General features: G+C 38.5%; 2 protein-coding genes across 8 annotated transcripts in view; one reads left to right on the top strand and one right to left on the bottom strand.

Moving 5' to 3' along the window:
• The window catches only part of KLRF1 (killer cell lectin like receptor F1), a 17,040-nt gene extending 13,225 nt beyond the window's left edge, over positions 1 to 3,815 (top strand). For both annotated transcript variants that reach the window (XM_027776564.1, XM_027776562.1), the window contains 3 exons: positions 971 to 1,110; positions 1,706 to 1,818; positions 3,561 to 3,815. In XM_027776564.1, coding sequence (XP_027632365.1) covers positions 971 to 1,110; positions 1,706 to 1,818; positions 3,561 to 3,681 — 374 coding nt within the window. In that variant the 3' untranslated portion in view covers positions 3,682 to 3,815. The remainder of the gene's footprint in view (positions 1 to 970; positions 1,111 to 1,705; positions 1,819 to 3,560) is intronic.
• A 2,920-nt stretch (positions 3,816 to 6,735) lies between these two features.
• The window catches only part of LOC102492204 (C-type lectin domain family 2 member B), a 43,891-nt gene continuing 32,206 nt past the window's right edge, over positions 6,736 to 18,420 (bottom strand). For 5 of the 6 annotated variants that reach the window (XM_027776547.1, XM_027776554.1, XM_027776540.1 and 2 more), the window contains 4 exons: positions 17,154 to 17,308; positions 12,030 to 12,133; positions 10,257 to 10,394; positions 6,736 to 8,248 (listed from right to left, as the gene is read on the bottom strand). In XM_027776547.1, coding sequence (XP_027632348.1) covers positions 10,286 to 10,394; positions 12,030 to 12,133; positions 17,154 to 17,308 — 368 coding nt within the window. In that variant the 3' untranslated portion in view covers positions 6,736 to 8,248; positions 10,257 to 10,285. The remainder of the gene's footprint in view (positions 8,249 to 10,256; positions 10,395 to 12,029; positions 12,134 to 17,153; positions 17,309 to 18,420) is intronic. The other variant, XM_027776551.1, reaches the window with a different exon arrangement.

Here is an 18,420-nt window from a genome sequence, read left to right as displayed (position 1 = left end):
TTTTATTTATTTATTTATTTATTTATTTTTGGAGAGGTTTTCGCAATAGGGTGTGTGTGCTCGCCAGAGAGACAGACAGAGAGACAGAAAGCGACAAATCATCCCCCAGGGGGCATGGCTACGCCACAATCCCTTCTCCTCCATTCTTGTCTCGCGATCTTGGGCACGCACGCACACGCCTCTGGTGTGAGTTTAAGCCACCGGGTCCACGACTCAAACCGCAGTCGACTACGTGGGAGTCCAGCCACATAGCCATTACGCTAACTGCTGGTCCCACTAAAATATATTTTTAATTTAAGAAAACCAAAGGACTTTCTGATCTTGCCATCATAATGATGTTAAAAATAGACTGTTATTACTTGGGCACGCACGCACACGCCTCTGGTGTGAGTTTAAGCCACCGGGTCCACGACTCAAACCGCAGTCGACTACGTGGGAGTCCAGCCACATAGCCATTACGCTAACTGCTGGTCCCACTAAAATATATTTTTAATTTAAGAAAACCAAAGGACTTTCTGATCTTGCCATCATAATGATGTTAAAAATAGACTGTTATTAGACTTGATATTTAATATCAAAAGGGAAAAGAAAAGTAATAGGCAAAAGAAACCAAAACATCATATGGATTAAATTCTAGGTAAGTATTAATAGCATAGATAATATTTTATCAAATCTATCAAATGGCATTAATGTAATATATACATCTTAATTAGTTGATACTGTTTTAGTCAATATATCAGATCGTGGCATGAAAAATACTTTCAACCCATATTTTGCTTCATTTTACTAAATTAATTGTCTTGATGCCTATGGATTATCATTTTGGACCATCTGTGAGTCTGACCACTTTTCTGTGAATGATTTTATATTGGCTCAACTCTTAATCATACAACACATAAATATTGTTCTATCAATTCTTAGAAATGCATATGTAATTTAATTTTATTTCATTTCCTCCATTTTCCTACAGGGCCATGCCCACTGGAGTGGCTCACCTATCAAGACAAGTGCTATTGGTTCTCTAATGAGATGAAAAATTGGAGTGAGAGTTATATATATTGTTTAGGAAGAAAATCTCATTTGCTAGTTATAAGGGACCAACTTGAAATGGTAATTTGCTTTGGTATTATGGTTTATGACATTAGCCTCATTGCAATTAAAAATGTCTATTCTCTAGACCAGCAGATGATGTAATGGCTATGTCACTGGACTCTCATGTAGTCAACTGTGATTCAAGTCCCAGATCTGGTGGCTTAAACTCATGCTGGGCATGTGTGGGTGCATGCCCAAGATCCTGAGAGGAGAATGGAGAAGGGATTGGGGCATGGCCATCCCCCTGGGGGATGATTTCTCACTTTCTGTCTTTCTGGCGAGTGCACACACCCTATAGCAAAAACCTCTCAATAAAAAAAAAGTCTTTTCTCAAATATCTTCTCATCCTTGTATTAAATTATTTATCTTGATTACTGAGCTTTGAGTGCCCTCTACATTCGTATGCTTGAAGAAAGTGCCTCATTACAGTCATAGTAGACCTTCCCCAAATACTTGCATTAGCTTTGCAATGGTGTGTGATGTAGACATAGACAAATATAGTTATAATTTTGATTATGACAAGAATCCTAATGCAGATGATTAGTTCTCCAATAATATCCTAGGATCTTTTTATATCCAAAGCTCGCTTTGTTACTTGTCATCTGCTCTTTAGGCATTTATACAGAAAAACCTGAGACAATCAAACTACGTGTGGATTGGACTTAACTTTACCTCCTTGAAGAGGACATGGACTTGGGTGGATGGTTCTTCATTGGATCCAAAGATGTAAGTCTTTTATAAAGCAATTTGAGTTATGGTTTATTGTAGAATATGTCTTCATAAAGTATTTATACAGTCTACCAAATTCGACTCTGAGCTAGTTCGTGGTACCACAGAATTCAAAGGATGCAGCTAACTTAATATTCACAAGCAATGATGCATATTTTGATTTGTCTTTCAAAGTAAAAGTATTTGAAAACAACAACAGTTGCTTATTGTTTTCAAACACTTTACATGGGAAGGTAGGAAAGCCAATGATGCATCCTCTATTTTCAAAGTTCCTGATGTTTACATTAGTCATCTTTAGTAACAACAAAAAAAAAGTGCACTCTTTTGGGTGTGTTCTGTGATGATCATAATGTTAAAAGACAAAACCACAAAAACAGGATAGGAAAAAATAACCCAAAATTCTCTCAACAGTTCTATGAGATTACTGAGGATTTGTTAAAATCTATCAACATTGTGATGTTTTCATTTAATAAAATATTTAATTAGAAACACAAAGAGTAAAGCAGGTCAATTCAACATCTTTTTCTTATGTTAGTAGTCAAATAATTGTACTCAAAGATGGGCTTATTGTTTTCAAATACTTTACATGGGAAGGTAAGAAAGCCAATGATGTATCCTCTATTTTCAAAGTTCCTGATGTTTACATTAGTCATCTTTAGTAACAACAAAAAAAAAGTGCACTCTTTTGGGTGTGTTCTGTGATGATCATAATGTTAAAAGACAAAACCACAAAAACAGGATAGGAAAAAATAACCCAAAATTCTCTCAACAGTTCTATGAGATTACTGAGGATTTGTTAAAATCTATCAACATTGTGATGTTTTCATTTAATAAAATATTTAATTAGAAACACAAAGAGTAAAGCAGGTCAATTCAACATCTTTTTCTTATGTTAGTAGTCAAATAATTGTACTCAAAGATGGTCACATCTTATTTCCCAATCCCTGTGAATATGTTATTTTATATGGAAAAGAGAATTTTCAGGTATCATTAAATTAAAAATCTAGTGGTAAGAACAGTAGGCCGAATAACCTGGGTAGGTCTAACTACATCTAAATGGTCCTTATAAGAGGGAAGAAGTAGGGTCAGATTAAGAGATAATGTGAGGATCAGCAGATGGCGTAATGGTTATGTCACTTGTCTTCCACGTAGTTGACCATAGTTCGAATGCCAGACCCAGTGTTTTAAACTCACACTGGGCACGTATGCTTGAGTGCCCAAAATCTGGGGAAGAGAATGGAGAAGGGATTGCGCATGGCCATCCCCACTGGGGAGTGATTTCTCACTTTCTGTCTCTGTCTCTTCGACGAGCGAGCACGTGTGCCCTATAGCAAAAATCTCTCTCTCTCTCTCTCTCTCTCTCTCACACACACACACACACACACACACACAAACACACACACACACACACAGCCATGGAGGTTGTTACATGAACTGTCTGGACTTAAACTTATTTCTTAATCTAATCAAGCTACAAAAAGAAGGAATACCAGAACAGGAACATGGAGGTGAATTCATTCTTAGCTCTGTCATTTGCCAACAGTTCTCTGTAAACACTATACCAATAACAAATATAATGCTAAATTACAAAAGCATTGTAAGGATTAGTGAGTTGAGGTATTTGAAAATGCTTTGAAATTTTGAATTATCTGTTTCTCTAGGGGGAAATATTAACTGAAAATGTGTATCAATGTCTTCAACAACAGTGATCAAAAATACACTGATTCTCTATTCTGCAGGTTCTTCATAAAGGGACCAGCTAAAGAAAAGAGCTGTGCTGCTACCAAGGAAAACAGAATTTATTCTGAAGCCTGCAGCAGCGTTTTCAAGTGGGTTTGCTCTTTGGGAGTAAGATCTTAGAAATGTAATTGAAGGGGCCAAAAGGTGGCATGGAGGTTAAAGCACTGGATTCCACATGCAGACTCTATGGTTCAAGTCCTGAACTCAGCAGCTTGAGAATCACACTGGGTGTATGTGTGTACATGCCCCAAATCCCAAGAGGAGACTAGAGGAGAAGGGATTGTGGCATGGCTATCCCCCCTGTGGGATGATTTTTCACTTTTTCTCTCTTTCTTTCTCTCTCTGGCAAGTGCACACATCCTATAGTAAAAAGAAAAAAAAATAAAGAAAATTGCAATTGACCATCAGAATCTCCTCTATGTTGGTCATCATCATTAGCCTGAACCTCAGAGTAACCTATGTCCACAACCTAAAAATGTACCCTTTGAATTCTGTATGTGATAATATAATCCAATAGAAATCCATGTAATTATATCCAGAATTTTAATTCATTGTTTATTTTACATGAAATGTAATCCAATTATGAATTTTTCATAACTCATTTTTTATTCATAATAACCTGAGGCTGTGGTGGTTGAGGTGCTGGACTCCCAAGTGACTGACTGCGATTCAAGTTCTGGACTGGCAGCTTGAAACTCATGTTGGGCACTTGTGTGAGAGTGGCCAAGATCCTAAGAGGAAAATGAGGGAGAAGGAATTGTGGCATGGCCATCCTCTTTGTGGGGGTGATTTCTTGCTTTCCTTCTCTCTGTTTCTGTCTCTCTCTGGCAAATGCACATGCCTATGGTAAAAACCTAAATAAACAATAGTAATAATAATAACCTGGCCCAGTTTAATGGTGCAATCGGTAGCAAACTGAACTGCAATATAGGAAGCTGCAAGCTATGTGTGGGTTGTCCTGAAAACACGCCAGACATGTTCACACGTGCTCAAGGTCCTGGAAAGATACAAGTTTGGGGAAAGGGGATGACAGAGTATTGGAGCTGTGTCGAGGATGCTCGCAAGTTTGGGGGAGGGGAAGACAGAGTATTGGAGCTGTGTCGAGGATGCTCCTCTCTCTCTCTCTCTCTCTCTTCTTCTCTTTCTCTCATGTACATGCTATCATAAATAAAATAGACAAACTTTTATGTGCATGCTATCATAAATAAAATAGACAAACTTTTCAAACATAAAATATAAAGCTAAGCCAATTTTATATATTCAATTTGGGTCAATCAAAATCATGACACATTTTGCATTTGTATTTGTTTTACATTTGTGTATGTTGCATTTTCCCCCAATTATAGAAATTCACAAACTTACAAGATTTTAGGTACAATAAAGAACATACTTTAAAACTCTTGAGAATCAAGACCAGCAGATGGCATGATGGTAGCACCGTTGGACTCTCACGTAGTTGACTGAGGTTCAAGTCCCAGACCCAGCAGCTTGAAACTCACGCCGGGCATGTGTGCGTGCGTGCCCAAGATCCCAAGAGAAGAATGGAGAAGGGATTGCAGCATAGCCATCCCCTCTGGTAGATGATTTCTCACTTTGTCTCTCTCTCTCTCTCTCTGCCAAATGCACATGCCCTATAGTGAAAATCTCTCCAAAAGAAAAAAAAAAGAAAGAAAAGAAAAACAAACCTTGAGAATTAATTGCCAAATTGATGCATTTCATTACAAAATTTCAAATATCAATTGGATACTTTTGTGTATACTTCTTATAAAAATAGAGACCTACTCCTACATAACCACAGTACTATATTATCAAAAATCAGCAAATTTACATTGACACATATAAATATCAGATTTCTTTCAAGTTTTGCCAGTTGTCAATGTTCTTTAGAGTAAAAGCACCCAGTTCAGGATCATTTCTGCATTTTGTCACTGTCACTTCCATCTCCTTCATTCTGGAAGAGTTCTTCAGCTTTCCTGGGCACTTGAGAATCAGCATTTCTGAATAGTATGAGTCAGTAATTTTATAAAATGTTCTTTAATTGGAACATGTTTTGTGATTTCTCATGGCCGGATGCAAGTTGTGCATCCTTGGCAGGAACAGCACAGAGGAGGTAGTGAAGTTGGCTCTCATGACAGCCTTTCGGGTGACACACAATTCTATCTCATTATTGCTGCAATTCATTTTACACACATGATTAAAGTGACATCTGCCTGATTTCTCTGTAAAGTTACTCTTTATCCATTGTAATTAATTAGTATTTCATGGAAAGCAACTAGAATAACCTTCATGTTTCCCTCAGCTTGACCAACTTGGAATCTTTTCTTCTAGACTATCTTTCCTTTTCTGAGACTATTAACTTTAGAAAACTTGTAAATTTTTTCTCTATCTACTTGAGGTATAATTTTGTAAAAGCCCTTTACAGATTTTATAACCTGGAAATCTCTTTCTCAATGACCTGGAGCCATCCCTTTGAATGTGATCATCAGGGATCTTAGGGCACTTATTTTCTGGTCTTGGTGGGAGGGTAGGAATCTAACTGCAGTGAGATGCTTTGCTCCACATTATAAAACTACATTCTCTTATGAGAATCAAGGAAGTTCAGTTTTCTTTTGGGTAAAGCCAATCAGCAAACACAGAGTGTATAATCTCTCCCTCTCTTTGGCTCTTCATATGCCTATCAACACTTGTTTTGGGAAATTTGAGTTTGATTGAGTTCCAGTTTCTCGCCCCTATTGCAATAGCCTTGAACAAAACATCCCTTGCCTGTGTAAGATTGTTCAGTGCAATCTCTGTCTTGGAAAGAGGTGCTTTTATATTTTTAAAATATTTAATTCATCATCGATATTTTAATTTACTCTTTTTTTGTATTAATATCTTTGTGGACTCTGTTTCACATATTGTTCATTCAGTTTTAATCTCTTCTTTTGATGTTTAGATTGTCCCAAATTGCGTCACTAGAGTCCTTTTAAAGTGACATAGCTATCCTTGATCTCCACAATCCTTTGTTGGTTCATAGGTTAAAAAAAAAAAATCAGGTCTTCGGAAAAGCCAACACATTTTTGCATTAAAAATATAGAAGAAGACTGATGACTTTTCCAATAACCCCGTAGTATTAAGTTCAGCAGAATATCTCTGATTGCTTTGCTGATGTCTGATTCATAAACATTAATTTACCAGACACATATAAAAATAAAACTTTGTTTCTTTTCTAAATAGCTTACATTCCTTTATATCTCTTAAAATGTTATGTTTTATCTCCCTTAGCCCCTGAGAATTTAAGCTCCATGATGGCAAGAGTTTTTACCTGTATAGATCCCTATTATTAAAAGCAATGCCTGACACATAACAGATCCCCAATAAATATTGGTGGAATAACAATTTGATAGGCACCAGGAGGAAAAGTTATGTGGTATTTAGGAGAATATAAAAGGGAGGGAGGAGATGCCCTTATCATAGGTTTTGGGTACTAGTTCTTTATATATGGGACAAATGAACTGAGAAGTGAATAGAATTAGGAAGCAGGAGAAAACCTCTCAAGTGGCCCCAGGTAAAGTACCACTATATGAAAACTAAAAACTCTTAGTTTTAGTGACTACTTTATGCTTTAAGGTTAAAGTCAAAGGATAGTGTTATTTTGGTCAGGAAAAGAGAGGCTAAGTATGAAATATGGCTGAAAAATACAGGATATCTCACACAACATGTGTTTCAATTTTCATTTTCACAGCAATTGGGAGCTAGTAAAGGCTCCAATTAGTAGAGTAACCTGCTAAGTTCTGAGTTTTGGAACCACTGCCCTGGGCACAGAGTGGGGAAGGGAGCATGAGGAAGTGGCTAGCTATGCAGGTGGTTATTTCAGTAGTTAAGGCACAAGATGATGGGACAGTGTGAAAGGTTTGGGATTACAGAGATGTGAATTGTTTAGACGATTGCCAACAGTATTGGGACTTGCTGACTTACTGAAAAGGGTACAGAAAGCAGAGAAGTGTTGCAGCAAGGAGGACTTTCAGGGACAGGTATCACAGAATTCATGGGAGACAATATTTAAAGAAGAAAGAAACACACAGGAAAGGTTAATTGAGCTTAAATGTTGCACAGGATGAAAAGATGAAACTACAGGAAGTTCAGGGGATGCCATGAGAACAGAGTTGATTTGTAGAAACCTGCATTTGTGCAGATTGTGGAGCAACAGAGCAGATCAGACGGACTGAGGAGAGACTGGAAGAACATTCAAGGGGTCTTCAAAATATTTGTGGAAAAAATCATGAAATTAACTTACTATGCATGGACTGATTTTTTTTTTTTTTTTGGCCAAAATAAACTTACACTTTTAATTCCATCTTTCCAAGAACTTTTGAAGTACCCTAGTGTTTTACTTAATTTGAAAAAGGGCTCTGAGACAAGAAAGGGATATTCTAGCTCAGGCTTGTTTCTGAAAAAAATGGGACACAAAAATGAAAATAAGTTAATGTTTAACTAATATGATAGCTTAGTTTTCTAGAGCTGCTATAAGAAAGTATCACAAATCATGGTTTACATCCAAAGAATTCATTGTTTCATTGTATGGGCAGTTGGAGGTTCACAGTCTGTGTGTCACCAGGCCATCCTTCTCTGTTCTGGGAGACAATCCTTTCTCGCAATTCCACGTTTCAGGTGATAGTTGACAATCCTCATCTCTCCAGTCAGATGGCTGTTTATCACAGTAAAAGATTAACAAAGAAAGATTCGAAGAACATTGAAATAGATTCAGGAAACAAAAGCAACTGAGAAATTTTTAAATTTCTTTCCACAAAAAAGTTCTATCAAATAAGATAAAAGAGAACTGTCTTAATCTAAGAACAAGCATATAAAACCGGACAAATCATTACTAATGTTGATGTATTAGAAGACTTTTCTAAAAAAAAAAATGTGATACAAACCAAAAATGCTCATCTATATTGAGCAATCTTATCCATATAATTAGATAAGAAATAAGTAACAGTTATGACAGGAAGAAATAAAACTTATTCTTAGATGCTTTATTTTGCAACATTCAAAATAATATGCAAGTTAATAAAAAAGTATAGGAGAGTTTTCAAGACAGATATTAAAGAAAAGATATTAAAAGTAGTTACATTTTTATATATAAAAACTAGGGACTAGCAGTTAACATAATGGCTATGTCGCTGGACTCCCACGTAGTCGACCGTGGTTTGAGTCCCGGACACAGTGGCTTAAACTCATACCGGGCACGTGTGCGTGCGTGCCCAAGATCCTGAGAGGAGAATGGAGGAGAAGGGATTGCAATGTGGCCATCCCTGGGGGGTGATTTCTCACTTTCTGTTTCTCTGTCTGTCTGGCGAGCACACACACCCTATAGCAAATACCTCTCCAAAAAAAAGAAAAGAAAAGGAAAAAAAAAACAAAACAAAACTATGCTGGGACAGTCCCACAGCCTGGTGGTTAAAGCAGCTGGATTTCACATGGCCAAGTTCACAGTTCAAGTCCCAAACTTGGCAGCTGAGAAACACAGTGGGTACATGGGCGTGGGTGCTCAAAATCCCAAAAGGAGGAAGAGATGGAGGAGAAGACAGTGAAGTGTAACTCTTCCCCTTGTAGGAGCTTCCTCTTCTCTCTCTCCCTCTCCGTCTCCCTTTGGTAAGCACACATGCCCTCTAGCAACAAAACAAAACAAAAATTACAAACCTACGTTTAGAGATAATGAAATTACATAAGAATCAGTTTTTTGTTGATACCTAGATTAAATAATATATAGAACTTAAAGAATAATCAGAAGTTATTTTAGAAGACAAAAACCCATAAAGGCTATATGCTATGAGCAGCATGTTTGTAATCTCACCAAATTTGTGTGCTATAATCCTAACTCCGCAGGTGACAATACTAAAAGTTGGAGACCTTTGGAGAAGATTAGATCATGAGTGCAAGGTCATCATAAATGAGACTAGTTCTTTTTTTTTTGGAGAGGTTTTTTGCTATAGGGCGTGTACGCTTGCCAGAAAGAGAGAGAGACAGAGAGACAGAAAGCGAGGAATCACTTCCCAGGGGGGATGGCCACACTGCAATCCCTTCTCCATTCTCCTCTCGGGATCTTGGCCATGCACGCACACGCATCTGGCGTGAGTTTAAGCCACCGGGTCCGGAACTCGAACCGCGGCCAGCTACATGGGAATCCAGCGACATAGCCATTACACTAACTGCTGGTCCCAAGACTAGTTCCTTTATAAAAGGAGCCAGCGGGACCTTGCTTGCTTCTCCCATCATGTCAGACTGCAGCATGAATGTGTCATCTGTGAGGAGGGCCACTCCCCAAACACTGAATCTGTCAGTGCATTGACCTTGGACTTCCCAGCCTCCAGAACTGTGAGAAATAAATTCTTTTTGCTTAAAACTACTCAGTGTTTGTTCGTGAGAGTAACCCAAGTGGACAAAGATGATATACATTATAAATGAGTAAGAAAATATTAAAGACACTACTTCTCAAATCCATCTACAGGCTCCGTGAAATTGCAAGATTCTTTAAAAGATTGACACAGAAAAGCAAAGAGACAGGGTTAACCAGTAAAAAAGTGGAAAAATAAATGAAGGGAGATTAACAGTTATCAAACTGTGTTATTAGGCTATCATATTAAAGCAGTGTAAAACTGAAAGTTTTTACACAGAGGGAAATAAAAAAGGGCTGCAGACATTAGACATCTTACCCATCAAGTCATTTACCAGAAGCGTTAAATTAGTGTATTTCTTTCCTACAAATCCACCTTCTTTCTGTGTAGCATCGAGCTGTTGCTGCACCATCATCATTGAGGTAAGCACATTCTTCATTCCCTTTCACAGCAAACCTGAAATAAAGGGATTAAACATTATGTGCCAGGAAGTCTTGTTTTCTCATTTGTTCAATTATCACCAAAAAAAAAAAGCTTTCTCTGTCCAAAGTCCTTGAAAAGTGTGGCTGTAACATAGTCTTCTCTTGCTAGAGTTGAGGTACCTACTCCAAGCTGGAACAAAAAAGTCTTCCAATATGTTGCCTTTGTTAAATAGATTAGGTTAGGCTACCAGTTCATGCAAACCAATCGTTCTCAACTTGTGGTGATTTTGTTCCCCACCCCCATACAAAGGGCACTAGTCAATAGCTGGAGACATTTTTCATTGACATGACTGAAAGTGGGGTAGGGTGGGATGGATAGCCAATAGCATCAGTTGGTGGAGACCAGGGCTTCTACCAACGTTTTGCAATGTGCGAGAAACTGTCCCCTCCTGGACCGGCAGGTCAGGTAATTAAGGCTCTGGATCCCACATGGCCTACTTTGTGGTTGGAGTCTCAGAGTCAGCGGCACCTTGAGGTGCGTGCATGTGTACCAAAATCCCAAAAGGAGAAGGGATTGTGGCATGGCCATTCCATGTGTGTGTGGCAGTGGTGTGATTTCTCATTTTCCCTCTCTGTTTCTGTCTTTCTCCAGTGAATACACATGCCCTATGGCAAAAAGATAAAAAGAAAAAATTTTAAAAAATTCTAAAAGAAAAAAAAAGAAACTGGGCCCTCCTGAGAGCAATGAATTATTCAGTACAAAATGTCAGTACTATTCCTAATGAGGAACTTATGTAAACTAAGTGGCTAAATGACTGAGAGTCACTTTTGGAGTGTGTATTCAGTGAACTCAACTCTTCGGAGCCAATTTTCTGTATTGTAAAACTGATGAAAGGCAGGAATCTCAGGAGAAACTGCACCATCAATGCAAATAAAAGGAGCACTGTTTTAAAATGAGCCTTAAACTGAGCTTGAGCAGTAAAAGATGGTAGAAAATAGGTAGCATGAAGTTTAAATGTAGATATAAAATTGGACAAGATAGGTTTAAATCAGGCAAAAGCCTAATGGATAGTCTGGGGGTGTGTGTATATAAATCTCAGATTTTTTATCTTCAGAATAACCAACTAAGAGATCTGCTCCCTCATGTCTCGATTTCCAACTCTAGTTGACCCTTGGAACAAATGTCAGTAAATGATACAATCTTTGCCGCTCTGTCTTTCCAACATGCACACAGATTTGGGGGCTTTAGAAAATTTAGCTAATAATCTCTTTCAACTTCAAACTCAGTGATATATAAGCCTTCTTGGAGCAACCAGTATCATTCCATTGTAATGGTCACTCCTGCCATTTCTAGGTAAATAAAAATGTAATAAATCTAAAATTATCTGGAAGGTTGTAATATATGATCTTTTAATTTATTTAATTCTTTTGCCTTTTTTTTTTTAAAAAAAAATTTGATTGGAGAGAGAGAGAAAGGGAAAGTGAGAAAGCAAGCTGCCAGGTCTGGGAATCGAACCCCAGTTTAAGGTGCTAGACTCTCATGTTGGCCACGTGAGAGTCTAGCACCTTAAACCCAACGTGAGAGTCTAGCACCTTAAACCACCATGCCACATGCCGGCCCTAGGAATACCTGATTTTAAGAAAGAAAGAGGAAAAGAAAATAACTCACCACTTGTTAAATTTGGTTCCATTCACCCATTGTCCACTTTGATCTCCTGTCATCTTCAGCCCAATCCAGTGATCATAACTACCTTTATACCCACTCAGGAAACGCTATGGAGACAAAAGTAATTTTGTACTTTACTCGTCAGCTGAGAAGTGCAAGGGGACACGTGTTTAATTCCTGATATCGCAAGAAAATAGGTATACGATTTCGAAAATGTATTTTTCTCTCTGACCCTCAAGTATCTTATTTATAAAATGAATCTTTAGATACATTTAGCATCCAAAGTGATAGATATTTAATTTGAAAAACAAAAACAAAAACAAAAACTATTTCTTCAGGATTTTCAAACTGTAAGCTTCTGAAAAGCCAGGCTTAGTCATTTAACTCTTGTACATCATTCCTCACCATGAAATATCTGTTGTAGTTTTCTACTTCCCACTAGGCACCAGTGTTTTCAGTTTGTTATAGTTTCCTTTAACTTTTCTCCCAACACTGCATGTATACGCACACACATCCCTCGTATACCCAAGTCCTTTGGAATCCATTTAAAGTATCAATTTTTACTTTTCTGTCAAACATGTAAATTTCTAAGGCATGATTCAGTGATTAGTATAATATTTTTCCTGATACTTCTTCTTATTCAACGTTAAAATTTCTTTCTACCTTAAAGTTGTTTACTTTTTCAACCATAGGTTTATATTAATATGTAGAAAGTCACTGAGTCTACTCTGCTACTGAATAACTAGGAAACCAGAAACTAGCCATCACTCTGTGTTTTAATTTTATGATTAAGGGAGTTATAGCAGATTGCCACACTCTGGACAAACCTTATCTAATAACAAATAACAAACCTTACCTAATAACAAATAACAAACCTTATCTAATAACTTACCTAATAATGACTTGATACTTTAATATAACATCTTCTGCAGGAATTCATAAATTTATTTTTTAATTAATTAAATAGGAAACAGAAATAAAACTGCTTTATAATTACAAAAAATATTAATTCATTGAGTTAAGTTTGGGGTTCACAAAGGAATAGATTGATAAAACATTGTCTCGGGAACAGTAAATGGCATAATGGTTATGCTGCTGGACTCCCACATAGTTGACTGCAGTTCGAGTCCTAGATCCAGTGGCTTAAAACTCATCCTGAGAACATGTACATGTGTGCCCAAAGTCCCAAGAGGAGAATGGAGGAGAATGGGTTGCGGCACGGTCATCCCCCCTGGGGAGTGATTTCTCACTCTCTTCCTGTCTCTCTCTGTCATTCTTGCAACTGCACGTACCCTATAGCAAAAATCTTTCTTAAAATAAATAAGTTAATGGGACCAGCAGATAGTGTATGGCTACATCGCTGGACTCCCATGTAGTTGACTGAGGTTCGAGTCCTGAACCTGGTGGCTTAAACTCATTCCAGGAGCATGTGCATGCATGTCATGCCCAAGATCCTGAGAGGGGAATGGAATAGATTTAAAAATATAGAAAATATGAGACTAGCTATGTCGCTGGACTCCCATGTAGTCGACCGCTGTTCTTGTCCTGGACCCGGTGGCTTAAAAAACTCACACCGGGCCTGTGTGCATGCATTCCCAAGATCCCGAGAGGAGAATGGAGGAGAAGGTATTGTGGCATGGCCATCCCCCCTGGGGGATGATTTCTCGCTTTCTATCTCTCTGTCTCTCTCTCTGTCTGTCTGGCGAGTGCACACGCCCTGTAGCAAAAACCTCTCCAAAAAGAGAGAAAAAAATATAGAAAATATGCAAATATATACTCATATTTATTTTCCTATAAAGCAAAATTTTGCTAGAAAGAGAGAAAGCACACCCCAGTGGGGGATGAACACGCCACAATCCCTTCTCCTCCATTCTCTTCCAAGATTTTAGACACACACTCCCACAAGCCCAGTGTATTTCTCAAGCCCCAGGGTCCAGGATTCTATCCATATGGTTGGCCATGTGGGGTCACCCCATGCTACCAGCTGGCCCCTACAAAAATATTTTAAAACCATGTTGCATTACTGCTTATATTGTCTTTTCACTCTTTAAGATACTAAGCAAACATAAACATTACTACATTAGTGACTTAGGGAAAAAACAAATTCATAAATTCAAATGTTCAAACTTCTGCAATCCCTTGTAAAAATTCTTAGAAAGTCTCTTTGCCCATAGGCGTTTTGTCCTTTAACTTAGTACTTATTCAGCAAGGATCTGTTAAGCTTTCCCTTTGTAACTGGCCTCGCACTGCACAGCTAAGGATACAGTCTCTGATAAGGCATGCATCTGCTCACCTTAGTTTGGTCTGGGAGAGACTTTGATTCCATTAATTTGTTCAGTACTGTAGAGAGTGCTCTGAGAGACGCTGCCATGGGGCCTCAGAGATGGACAGCAAGCAAGACAGAGACGTCAGAGGAAAGTTCCTCAGAAGGAGCAGAACAGAAAATTCCATCCTTCTTGAGACAATTCTTTTTTGTTTAGTATCGGCATTGAAGAGGTTTCCATCAAGCTCTATTATTTAGACTTCTTAAACAGTTAGCGTAATGGCTATGTCAGTTAGCGTAATGGCTATGTTGCTGAACTCCCATGTAGTCTACCGTGGTTTGAGTCCCAGACTCAGTGGCTTTAACTCATGCCCGGTGCGTGTGCATGCATGCCCAAGATCCCGAGAGGAGAATGGAGGAGAAGAGATTGTGGGGTGGCCATTCTCCCTGGAGGGTGATTTCTCGCTTTCTATCTCTCTGTCTCTCTCTTTCTGGTGAACGCATGTGCCCCATAGCAAAAACCTCTCAAAAAGAAAAAAAAAAAAAATGCTGCTGGACTCCCACATAGTTGACTGCAGTTCGAGTCCTAGATCCAGTGGCTTAAAACTCATCCTGAGAACATGTACATGTGTGCCCAAAGTCCCAAGAGGAGAATGGAGGAGAATGGGTTGCGGCACGGTCATCCCCCCTGGGGAGTGATTTCTCACTCTCTTCCTGTCTCTCTCTGTCATTCTTGCAACTGCACGTACCCTATAGCAAAAATCTTTCTTAAAATAAATAAGTTAATGGGACCAGCAGATAGTGTATGACTACATCGCTGGACTCCCATGTAGTTGACTGAGGTTCGAGTCCTGAACCTGGTGGCTTAAACTCATTCCAGGAGCATGTGCATGCATGTCATGCCCAAGATCCTGAGAGGGGAATGGAATAGATTTAAAAATATAGAAAATATGAGACTAGCTATGTCGCTGGACTCCCATGTAGTCGACCGCTGTTCTTGTCCTGGACCCGGTGGCTTAAAAAACTCACACCGGGCCTGTGTGCATGCATTCCCAAGATCCCGAGAGGAGAATGGAGGAGAAGGTATTGTGGCATGGCCATCCCCCCTGGGCGATGATTTCTCGCTTTCTATCTCTCTGTCTCTCTCTCTGTCTGTCTGGCGAGTGCACACGCCCTGTAGCAAAAACCTCTCCAAAAAGAGAGAAAAAAATATAGAAAATATGCAAATATATACTCATATTTATTTTCCTATAAAGCAAAATTTTGCTAGAAAGAGAGAAAGCACACCCCAGTGGGGGATGAACACGCCACAATCCCTTCTCCTCCATTCTCTTCCAAGATTTTAGACACACACTCCCACAAGCCCAGTGTATTTCTCAAGCCCCAGGGTCCAGGATTCTATCCATATGGTTGGCCATGTGGGGTCACCCCATGCTACCAGCTGGCCCCTACAAAAATATTTTAAAACCATGTTGCATTACTGCTTATATTGTCTTTTCACTCTTTAAGATACTAAGCAAACATAAACATTACTACATTAGTGACTTAGGGAAAAAACAAATTCATAAATTCAAATGTTCAAACTTCTGCAATCCCTTGTAAAAATTCTTAGAAAGTCTCTTTGCCCATAGGCGTTTTGTCCTTTAACTTAGTACTTATTCAGCAAGGATCTGTTAAGCTTTCCCTTTGTAACTGGCCTCGCACTGCACAGCTAAGGATACAGTCTCTGATAAGGCATGCATCTGCTCACCTTAGTTTGGTCTGGGAGAGACTTTGATTCCATTAATTTGTTCAGTACTGTAGAGAGTGCTCTGAGAGACGCTGCCATGGGGCCTCAGAGATGGACAGCAAGCAAGACAGAGACGTCAGAGGAAAGTTCCTCAGAAGGAGCAGAACAGAAAATTCCATCCTTCTTGAGACAATTCTTTTTTGTTTAGTATCGGCATTGAAGAGGTTTCCATCAAGCTCTATTATTTAGACTTCTTAAACAGTAAGGCCAAGGGGACCAGCAGTTAGCGTAATGGCTATGTTGCTGAACTCCCATGTAGTCTACCGTGGTTTGAGTCCCAGACTCAGTGGCTTTAACTCATGCCCGGTGCGTGGGCATGCATGCCCAAGATCCCGAGAGGAGAATGGAGGAGAAGAGATTGTGGGGTGGCAATTCCCCCTGGAGGGTGATTTCTCGCTTTCTATCTCTCTGTCTCTCTCTTTCTGGTGAACGCATGTGCCCCATAGCAAAAACCTCTCAAAAAGAAAAAAAAAAAAAGTAAGGCCAGGTATCAGGTGTACTACTTGATGTAAGTCTTACGCTCTTCAAACAAAATTTTCCCAGGTTTTTCAACTGCTACCTTTAAAAAAAAAACTATTTAATTTAATTTTTCATTATTATTTTTTAATTTGACCAGAAAGAGTCACAGAGAAAGAGAGAAAGTGAGAAAGCAGGCTGCCAGGTCTGGGTCGTAAACCGTGGTCAGCCATGTGGAAGTCCAGCACCCTAACCACCACACCACCAGCTGTCCCCACTAACTGCTATCTTATACGGCATAGTCTGAACACTTTCAACATTCTCCATAAACAGGCATCTGTGAAGTTTTTACCACTGTAATGAAGTTTGGATATTTCTCTTTTTTAGAATTATTTATTTAATTTTTACTTATCATCATTCTTCAATTTTACCAGAAAGGGACAGAGACAGAGAGAAGGAGAGTGAAAAAGCAAGCCACCAGGTTCAGGACTTGAACTGTGGTTGGTCATGTAAGAGTCCGGTGCCTTAACCACCATGCCACCTGCTGGCCCTGATACCTGGGTATTTTGACTGCTGTGGCTAAAGGTAATTCATGAAGAACATATATTAAATTACTTACCATCTCTTCCTCGGTGTCAATCGTGGTTAGATCGACTCGGTGAGTGGAACAGTTGGATCTGCTTGAGTTCCAGTCTCTTTCTTCTTTAGAGAAATAATAGCATTTGTTCTGGAAATTAACCCAATCTACTGGGCAAAGACACTGACAAGGTGTAGCTGTTTTAAATGAAAATGAGAAAAATACATATTTTGAGGAACAGGTAAAATACTCTGCTTCCATGTTTTGAGATCACTGGAGAAATACAGAATGACTTATGTTATGAATACTTCTAATCATTTAGGAAAGACATAAAAACAATGTTATATAAGCTTTTTTTCAGAAAACAGAATAGGAGGGAATACTTTCCAAGTCAGTTTAAAGGTCAGAATAATATTGATATCAATACCCAACAACAGATAGAATTACAAAAATTATAAATCATAGGTCAATCTCATATGAACATATGTGCAAATAAAATTAAGCAAATTGTTCACTTAACTGAAAAATGTTAAAAGGTCATGATCAAATTCAGCCATTATAAATGACAAAATCCCCTCATTTGAGGCGATGTGTCAAGCCCAGAGGACATTATGTTGAGTGAGATAAACCAGATATAGACAGAAAAAAATGCATCTTCTCACTCCAAAAACTGAAAAATTGTCTTCATAGAAATAAAGACTGTAACAGTAGTTACTAGAAGTTGGGAGGTTAGGGGTTAGTGGGAGATGGGGAGATGTCAGTTAACAGACACAAAATTACACATAAACCAGAGAAATAAGTTCCAGTGTTCTATAGCACACTTGGGTAAGTATAGTTAATAATTTACTGCATGTTTTAAAATATCTCAAAGAGATGATTTAAATGTTCCCAGCACAAAGTAATGATAAATGTTTAAGATAATAAATATGATGATTATTCTGATTTGATCATTAAACATTATATTTATGTAGTGAAAAATCACAATGTACTCTATAAATATGTACAGTTTTTATGTCAATAAAAATAATTAAAGAGGGACCAGCAGATGGTTTAATAGTTACATCACTAGACTCCCATATAGTCAACTGTGGTTCAAATCTCAGACCAGGTACCTTAAAACTCACACTGGGCACATGTGTGTGTGTGTGTGTGTGTGTGTGCCAAAAATCCCAAGAGGAGAATGGAAGAAAAGGGATTGCAGCATGGCCATCCGTCCTAGGGAGTGATTGCTTACTTTCTGTCTTTCTCTTTTTCTCTGTCTCTGTCTCTCCAGCAAGCACATGTGCCCTATAGCAAAAAAACAAACTAC

The sequence above is a fragment of the Tupaia chinensis genome, unplaced genomic scaffold, assembly GCF_000334495.1.
Source record: "Tupaia chinensis unplaced genomic scaffold, TupChi_1.0 Scaffold000058_1, whole genome shotgun sequence".
NCBI lineage: Eukaryota > Metazoa > Chordata > Mammalia > Scandentia > Tupaiidae > Tupaia > Tupaia belangeri.
Note: the sequence above shows the minus strand (reverse complement) of the source record. Positions and strands in the feature narration are given on the sequence as shown.